General features: G+C 43.3%; 1 protein-coding gene across 2 annotated transcripts in view; it reads left to right on the top strand.

The window, feature by feature from the left end:
• Positions 1-1849: 1849 nt before the first annotated feature.
• ACTL6A (actin like 6A) overlaps positions 1850-9791 on the top strand; it is a 29723-nt gene continuing 21781 nt past the window's right edge. The window contains exons 1-2 of one of the 2 annotated variants that reach the window (XM_069579654.1): positions 1858-2082; positions 8734-8989. In XM_069579654.1, coding sequence (XP_069435755.1) covers positions 8971-8989 — 19 coding nt within the window. In that variant the 5' untranslated portion in view covers positions 1858-2082; positions 8734-8970. Of the gene's footprint in view, positions 2083-8733; positions 8990-9791 lie in introns of both variants that reach the window. The other variant, XM_069579643.1, reaches the window with a different exon arrangement.

Here is a 9791-nt window from a genome sequence, read left to right as displayed (position 1 = left end):
TCCCATAGTAAGTATATCCTCCAGCTTAGTGTGCCACACAGCGTCTGCAGTAAAACTCAATTTGCCCTTGCAGAGCAAAAGCAGCCATAAACGAATAAGCTCTGCTGTGTTCCGGTAAAACTTGGTTTATCATCACAGAAATGTGAATTTCATATAATTTTCACATGTCACAAAATGTTTTTCTTAAAAATAATTTCTTTTAATGTTAATGGAATAATTGTTCTTAACTCACTGCACTGGGCATACAAAAACAAAGCAGATTGCAGGAAAGTATTGTCATTATCTTGTAATAACTTATAATGGAAGAGTATGTAAAAGAGGAATATATATTATATGTGTATGTAACTGAACCACTTTGCAATACACCTGAAACTGATACATTATAAACCACTATATTTCAATTAAAATTTTTTTTTAATTAACATTAAAACAAAAACAAGGCAGGGTAATTTGGCCCTGGGGTCATACTTTGCTGACTTATGCATTATCTCATTGGGTAAACGATGTTTCTAAATGATTGGGATACCCTGATGCTGGGAAAGATTGAAGGCAGGAGGAGAAGGGAAGGCCAGAGAATGAGATGGTTGGATGGCATCACCATCTGGTGGTGGAGAAGGAAATGGCAACCCACTCCAGTGTTCTTGCCTGGAAAATCCCATGGACGGGGGAGTCTGGTAGGCTACAGTCCATGGGGTCCCAGAGAGTCGGCCACAACTGAGCAACTTCATTTCACTTCACTGACTGGATGAACATGAGTTTGAGCAAACTCTAGGAGATGGTGAGGGACAGGGAAGCCTGGTGGGCTGCAGTCCATGCAGTTACAAAGAATCAAACACGATTTAGTGAGTGAACAACAACCGAGATTATACTAAGTGAATAGTAAAGGGTTTTCTCACTAGCCTTGTTCCCTATCCTACAATCACTTTCTGCCACTCTGTGGCACTGAGATTGATGGAGTTAATCAATTGTTCTTAAAAACTACCTATATGTCTAGACTCTAGACAAACTAATTTAAGGACGGCTATTAACCTCAAGGATTTACAACATGACCGTGATTTGGGAGTTTTTATAGATCAAGCTGCCTGCTAAGAGGCAAAGGGACAAATTGTTGTAGTAATCCTGGGGGAGGGACAACGGTGATCTGACTGGGTTGGTAGACACAGGGGACTAAGAACAGACCGTTCCGAGATGTGTTTAGGATTAGGTGCTCGCTCAGGTGAGGACTGATTACATTGTATTACACCTGCCTCACAGGGTAAAAGGAATTGATGACACATTTTAAAGCGCTACTAAAGTTAACTGGGATACTGTGTCATCTCCTTCTTTTAATTATTAGTAACCACTTTTAAAATTCCAGGGTCTTATCGGTTTGTCTGGTTTACTGATGCCCTCTACCCCAAAGTGGAGGATAACATTCAATTTTTTGTTAGTTGAAAATACTTTTTCTGAAAAAAACAAATAAACAAAAAAAAACAACAAAAAAACACCAACCCTCATTCACTACAAGCCCAAACCACGGGTACTCCTGGTGGAGACACTTTCTCAAATTCCAGACTTCTTTTTCAGAGGCTTAGCTTGCTCTACCGGATTCCCACCTCTCCTCCGCTCCCAGCTACACCCTGAGCCCGCCCCAGACTGTTGCCTCCAGCCTTCCTCCTCCCCCTCCAGCTCCCTCCGCCCCACTTTCCCTCCCACTAGAGAAGCCCCGCCTCCCCGGTTCCGCAACCCAACTCCTTCCCTCCTTCCGTCGCTTTCCTCTCTCCCCGCCCCTATGGCTGCCTTCGATTGGCTAAACTGGCTGTGCCGCGACAAGGCTGTAGCACAGCCTTATTTTTATTGGTTGAAGTGTAGCCGGGCCTCTTGTGATTGGCCGATAGCAGGAGACAGCAAGTGTGACTGCGTTCCGGGTGTGTGTGGCCGCCGCTTTGTTGCCTGAGGGGGGTGGTGGTGGAAGTTAAGGGAGTCGGGGGCTAGCGCTTCTGCAGACCCGCAGTCGCAGCCGTTACAGTCATTTCGCCAGGTGGCCTTTACGAGTAGAAGTCTCGTCGACAGCAACCATGAGCGGCGGGGTATACGGGGGAGGTGAGTGCGGTCGGTCGGGAGAGCGCGCCTTTTTAGCTTGTGGGGTTTGTAACCGCCGCCCCCAGCCCTCCCCTTCCCGGCGGCCCTTCCGGTCTCCCCCTGGGGACCCCGGCCTCCCCGCCCTATCCCCGCCCCGCGCTCTGCCCGCCTCCGGAGCCCACCCGGCTCGGCGAGCGCTACAGGCGCCGGGAGTCGCCGCCCCCTACAGCCCCTTCCAGCCTCGGGCCGCCGAGGAGCCGACTTCTGGGGCTGCGCGCGGTCCGGGGCTGGCCGGGCAGCTCCACTCGCGGGCCAGGCCCGGAGAGCCGCGGCTGGAGTGACTGGCCTCAGGGTCACCTCTCTCCCAGCCGGCTCTGTCGCGGTGTGCGCGCCCATTTAAAGTTGGGAGGTCCCAGCAGTTCGTCGGCGTGGCTGGAGGGTTTCCGCGGCGTCTCGGAGGTGGCACAGCGAGCCGCGAGGAGTGGAACTGATTGGAGGAGTCGTGGCCACTCAGGAAACAGCCTCCTTCTCCATCCGCGCTCACGCAGCCTCACGCCTTTCAATAACTTCTCCCTATTTGTTGACTGTGGATGCTCCGGACTTATTCGTGGGCGACTCTGCACCGGCATAATTTAGGAACATATGCAATTTAAGGTTGCTTAAAGATGGGTGGGCTCCTGTGTAGTGAAAGATTACCATGGGCCTGGGTTGTAATATCAGCCTCACCACTTAGTAAGCTCATTGGCCTTGGGTAAGTTACTTAACTTTTGCCAACTTCAGGTTCGTCGTTTGTAGAATGATAATTCCTACCCATTGGGGTGGTTGTGAAGATTAAACGGCGGTAATGCTGCACTTACTACTAAAAGTATGATCCAAGGAGCAGCAGCAGCAGCATCACCTGCAAGCTCTTTAGACATGTAAAATCTCAAGCCCCACTCTAAATCTACCGAATTGGAGCCTCCGTTTTTTCGAGATGCTTAGATGAAGCATTGATGTATATGATTCATGTTTTTGATGAATTAGAGAAGAAAGAAACTCAAAGTCGTGCTTTTGTTACTGTGTTTAGTAAGGATACTGTTTTCTGAGCGGATGGAATATTATAGGTGGGAGATGAAAATAAGCTTTTCAAAGTTTTTAGTAGTTTTGAAGTGAAGCTTGAGTTTCTGCTCAGGTGACACGCTGGCCCTCACCCTCTCCTTCTCCATATATGTTTTTGGTTTTGATTTCTGAAGTGTAAGAATCAGTTTTCCATTGTTACTTTGGAGAAAGCCTAGTGGATCTTCATGATTTACTTTTTCCCCACCTGAAGATGTAATTCTGACAAAAAAGCTGAGTATACGTGCTCGTGGAGGCTGCAGACTCTATTTTTTGTTTTGTTTCGTTTTTGGCCTCCCCATACAGCCTGTGGGATCTTAGTCTCCAGATCAGGGACAGAACCAAGCCCCCTGCATGGGAACCACAGAGTCTTAATTACTGGACCACTAGGGAAGTCCCTCTCCAGTGTTCTTGCCTGGAGAATCCCAGGGATGGGGGAGCCTGGTGGGCTGCTGCCTATGGGGTCGCACAGAGTCAGACACGACTGAAGCAGCAGCAGCAGCAGCAGCAGGGAAGTCCCTGCTGATTGTTTTGACTCTCAGGTTCACTCATCCAAGGACCTCAAGGTTGTCCACTGAGTATTTTAATGTGAGTAAGGTAGAAATGGATACCAGTAATTGCAACAGTCAACATTTATTGAGTGCATCCTGTGTACCAGGAACTGTTCTTCATGACAGAGGCTTGTAATGCATTGTATTTAATACATGCATTGTCAGTTAATCCACAACAGCCATGGGAGGTGGTTCTACTTTTCCCCATATTATTAAAGAAGAAAATAAGGCATAGAAAAGATTAACCAGCCTAGAGTTACATAACTTTCTAGCAAATGGGCAACAGGAACTTCTGGGATAAAGAAAAGGCATTTCAGTAAAACCTTTTCTCATTAAAAAAATTTTGTCATTTTTCAAGTATATAACCGCAGCATATTCATGTATGATTTAGATATTCAGAATAAACATCCCTTTGTTCATGTAGAGGAGTATATCTTAAAGCCTGTTTCACATATCAAGTATTTAAAACTGACAAAAATAAGTGTATGATTTTGTGTTTGAGCTGCTACTGTATGACCAGTATTTATAGTGGGTCACATTTCCCAAAAGGTTTACTGTGAAAGGCAATGAAACCTACCACCCACATTTTGTGTGTAATTAACTTAGTAAACTGTATTTTTAACTAACTTGCTTATAAAATGAATGTTTGTAGTTTAATTTTTAAAATTGGTAGCTCTTTTATTCCAGTGTTTTTTTCCTGATCAGACCTAACACTCCGCTTTAGATCTAATGCACAGTTCATCCAGATTTTCACACTTTCCATAACTGGTTTCTGGGCCTACTCATTGCTCCTGTGTCTATCTTACACGGTACTCCTCTGCTTCAGTCTCCTTTCCTTGACAGAAATAAACAGGTATACTACCGGTCCATCTTTGATACTTAATTACTTTTATCATTCCACAGCCCCCCTGCCCATCTCTAATCATAAAAATTTCTCAAAATCATTCTCCCTGTGAATTGGGGCACCCTTGTCCAAACAAAAAAGTAAAACAGCCTTCTTACCTCTTCGCAAAGTCATTAGCTTCCAGTATCGTGTTGGAATGTTTTTAAGACCAGGTTAGAAAATTGCCCTCATTGCTTCATGTTTTCTCAGAAATATCACTTCACCCCTAAACTTGGAAGCCATTTACTCAGGAGTAAAAGGTGTGTGTGCTCAGTTGTGTCCAATTCTTTGTGACCCCATGGACTGTAGCCACCAGGTTTCTCTGTCCATGGGATTTTTCCAGGCAACAGTACTGGAATGGGTTGCCATTTCCTTCTCTAGGGGATCTTCTCGACCCAGGGATCAAACCCAAGTCTTCTGCATTGGCAAGCAGATTCCTTACCACTGAACCATGAAGGAAGCCTTAGCTTTTAACAGAACAATAGACCTATACAGGACTACAGAATAGACATAACTGATAGACTTAATAGAACTACAGGAAATAGACTTACCTCTCATCCTTAAAAAAAGGAAAATGAACATATGGAAAATTTCCAAGAATCAAGAGAGTCTTCCTCAAAATTCTACTATGTCCAGTTTACCACACTAATTCAGTTAAGTTCAGTTGCTCAGTTGTGTCCGACTCTTTGCGACCCCATGGAATGCAGCACACCAGGGTTCCCTGTCCATCACCAACTTCCGGAGCTTGTCCAACTCATGTCCATCAAGTCAGTGATGCCATCTGATCATCTCATCCTCTGTCATCCCCTTTTCCTCCTTCCTTCGGTCTTTCCCAGCATCAGGGTCTTTTCCAATGAGTCAGTTCTTCGCATCAGGTGGTCAAAGTATTGGAGTTTCAGCTTCAGCATCAGTCCTTCCAGTGAACATTCAGGACAGATTTCCTTTAGAATGGACTGGTTGGATCTCCTTGCAGTCCAAGGGACTCTCAAAAGTCTTCTCCAGCACCACAGTTCAAAAGCATCAGTTCTTCGGCACTCAGCCTTCTTTATAGTTCAGCTCTCACATCCATGGAAGTGATGTTGAAAAACCATACTTTGTTGGCAAAGTAATGTCTCTGTTTTTTAATATGCTGTCTAGGTTGGTCATAACTTTTCTTCCAAGGAGTAAGTGTCTTTTAATTTCAGGCTACAGTCACTATCTGCAGTGATTTTGAAGCCCCCCAAAATAAAGTCTGACACTGTTTCCATTGTTCCTCCATCTATTTGCCATGATGTGATGGGACCAGATGCCATGATCTTAGTTTTCTGAATGTTGAGTTTTAAGCCAACTTTTTCACTCTCCTCTTTCACTTTCAAGAGGCTCTTTAGTTCTTCACTTTCTGCCCTAAGGGTGGTCATCTGTATATCTGAGGTTATTGATATTTCTGCCTGCAATCTTGATTTCCAGCTTGTGCTTCATCCAGCCCAGCATTTCGCATGATGTACTCTGCATATAAGTTAAATAAGCAGGGTGATAATATACAGCCTTGACGTACTTCTTTCCCTAAAGACAGGTATAACTGACTTGTTAGATTTTTCTTTTCACAGAAATTTTTTGAGTGCTTGTTATATGCAGAGTATAGCTTCTGCCTTCAAGAAGCTCAAAGTCTTATAGGTAAGTCAGTCAAATAAACAGACACTGTATTTCATGTAGTTTTAGTTGTATAACCACCCCACCCCACATACATTTAAAGAGCTGAAGTTGGAATGATATTGGTGGCATGGCACAGTGTAATTGGAAGCATGTGTTTTTCTTAGTGGTATGTGAAAAGTCTTTTACTGATGATAAGGATATTGACTAATTCAGTGGAGTATGTTCAGTAATGGCAGTATATAGAAGGTGCAAAGGTGGCACAGTCAAGAAAGGTCTTAATGTGGAGGAGTCAAGGGACCTTAGAAGGGAGGTTATGAAGATGATGAAAGAGGAATAGAGAGGGACAGCATATGCGGAGTAAGTGGTGTGTTTAGGAGACAACATAATCTTCAGTAATGCAGGTGTGTGAAGTGGGAGGAGAGACTGCTGCCAGATTATGCTAGGTCTTGTATATCACTTGGGTGGAATGATTTTAATTTTATCTTGCAGATGATGATAAAGCACTGCATGATTCTCCCCTTTCTTTTTGTTGAAGGATTTATGTACCAAAATGTTCAGAGTTACAGTTTTGAAAGAAAAGGTGGGTCCAGAAGGTAAAGATGGAAGCACAGTACCATGGGGAATTATGGTAATTCCCAGTTGCGGTAAGAACTTGTCTCAGGCAGTGGCAATGGCATTAAAGAAGAAGGGATTTGAAAAATGTTTAGCAGAAATATTTGGCAGAATTGGATGAGAGATATAAAATAAGAAGGTGTTCAGGAAAGTTGTTGCCTCTGATGGCTGGGACCGCTAACTGTGATAAGCACTGCTGAGATTAGATTAGGCAGAGTGGGGGAAGGAGACGATACTTCAGGTATGTTGAATTTGAGGTACCCAGGGGACATCGGGTGGAAGTAATGTACAGTAAGAAGTTTGAGATACAGATTAGGTGAAGGTGTGAGGGCTTGAGGGGTAAGTTTGAGATTGGAAGCATCACTAGGTAGAAGCTGAGGCTGTAGGAGCGGGGCAGATTACAAAGGCCGAGTTAGAGGAGGGGCTCCTGACAGGGGGTCCTTGCCCTCCCTAAGGAGTCCATGGATATAGCTATCTATATTCATCTTATTTTTTTTTTAGTAGTCTATCTGAGAACATTCTAAGAAGACATTCATAAGTGTCCTGAGCTGTGTGTATTAGTTTGCTGCCATAACAAAGAATGAGTGACTTAAACAACAAAAATTAATTTTCTCACAGTTTTTGAGGGTGCGAGTCTGAGATTGGGTGTTGCTAGGGTTGTTTGGAGGTTTTTTCCTTGTAGGCCTTTCTCCTGGTGCCTTCACATGGTCTTCCCTCTGTACATACACCTGTCCAGGTTTCTTCTTCGTGTGAGGATATTAGTCATACTGGATTAGAGTCTACCCTAATGATCTTATTTTAACTTAGTCATCTCTTTAAATACCTTATCTCCAGACATTCAGTTACTTGGGGTTAAGACTCCAAAATCACTGCAGATGGTGACTGCACCCACAACATTAAAAGATGCTTGCTTCTTCGAAGAAAAGCTGTGACAAACCTAGATAGCATATTATAAAACAGAGACATCACTTGGCTGACAAAGGTCTAGTCACCCTGCTTATTTAACTTATATGCAGAATACATCATGAGAAACACTGGACTGGAAGAAACACAAGCTGGAATCAAGATTGCTGGGAGAAATATCAATAACCTCAGATATGCAGATGACACCACCCTTAAGAGGAACTAAAAAGTCTCTTGATGAAAGTAAAAGAGGAGAGTGAAAAAGTAGGCTTAAAGCTCAACATTCAGAAAACGAAGATCATGGCATCCAGTCCCATCACTTCATGGGAAATAGATGGGGAAAGAGTTGAAACAGTGTCAGACTTTATTTTTTGGGGCTCCAAAATCACTGCTGATGGTGATTGTAGCCATGAAATCAAAAGACGCTTACTCCTTGGAAGAAAAGTTATGAGCAACCTAGATAGTATATTCCAAAGCAGAGACATTACATTGCCAACTAAGGTCCGTCTAGTCAAGGCTATGGTTTTTCCTGTGGTCATGTATGGATGTGAGAGTTGGACTGTGAAGAAAACTGAGTGCTGAAGAATTGATACTTTTGAACTGTGGTGTTGGAGAAGACTCTTGAGGGTCCCTTGGACTGCAAGGAGATCCAACCAGTCCATTCTGAAGGAGATCACCCCTGGGATTTCTTTGGAAGGAATGATGCCAAAGCTGAAACTCCAGTACTTTGGCCACCTCATGCAAAGAGTTGACTCATTGGAAAAGACTTTGATTCTGGGAGGGATTGGGAGCAGGAGGAGAAGGGGACGACCGAGGATGAGATGGCTGGATGGCATCACTGACTCGATGGACGCAAGTCTGAGTGAACTCTGGGATTTGGTGATGGACAGGGAGGCCTGACGTACTGTGATTCATGGGGTTGCAAAGAGTCGGACACGACTGAGGGACTGAACTGAACTGAACTGAACTGAGTGAAAGCTATGGTTTTTCCAATAGTCATGTACGGATGTGAGAGCTGGACCTTGAATGAAGAAGACTGAGCGCCGAAGAATTGATGCTTTCAAACTGTGGAGTTGAAGACTCTTGAGAGTCCCTTGGACTGCAAGGAGATCAAATCAGTCAATCCTAAAGGAAACCCATCCTGAATGTTCATTGGAAGGACTAATGCTGAAGCTGAAACTCCAATACTTTGACCACCTGATGTGAAGAGCTGACTCATTGGAAAAGACTTTGATGCTGGGAAAGGTTGAAGGTAGGAGAAAGGGGTGACAGAGGATGAGATGATTGGATGGCATTACTGACTCAAAGGACATGAGTTTGAGCAAGCCCTGGGAGATAGTGAAGGACAGGGAAGCCTGGCATGCTGCAGCCCATATGACTGAACAACAGCAGGACTTAAGAACACAAATTTTAGGATGAAACAGTTGCGCCTCTATCATTGTCCAAGGGTCCATGACACAGAAGAGGTTAAAAGCCCTGGTGCGAGGTAAAAGGTTGATCCTTGAGAGCAGGAGTAGAAAGTTTTGGTTAACCAAGCGATCAATTCATTTAGTTAGGATATTTCTTTACCCAAGAGTATTCTGGTTAATTAAAGTCTTAGAGTTTACCAATTCATGTTCATTGGAACACTACTTTACCTACTGTTTATACTTAAGTTTACATGCTGTGGTGAAAATAATTGCAGTGTACTGCTTTTAAGGGCCTTTTCTTTAAGACAAAATAATTTGGATCAGAGATTGTGTAGAGAAAAGTTGATTACTTTGGGAAATGTAACAAATGCAAAAGATTCTTTTCAAATTAGAAATAAACATAGGTGGCTCTTCATTTTATTTCAACAAGAATGAGGTTACTGTGCTGTAAAGAAACCATCTCTCAACTGTGATAATTATAGTGTAATAGTCTTTATTTTAAAACTTATTAGTTTAGTTTTTGAATACTTAATATTAAAAATAAAATTTATGTACGTTTGTATGTGATACTTCTATATTCACTGCTGAGGTTAAATAAATGTAATATTTTGTCGTATTTGCCTCAGATATTTTATGAAATAAGAT

The sequence above is a fragment of the Ovis canadensis genome, chromosome 1 (assembly GCF_042477335.2).
Source record: "Ovis canadensis isolate MfBH-ARS-UI-01 breed Bighorn chromosome 1, ARS-UI_OviCan_v2, whole genome shotgun sequence".
Classification (NCBI taxonomy): domain Eukaryota; kingdom Metazoa; phylum Chordata; class Mammalia; order Artiodactyla; family Bovidae; genus Ovis; species Ovis canadensis.
Note: the sequence above shows the minus strand (reverse complement) of the source record. Positions and strands in the feature narration are given on the sequence as shown.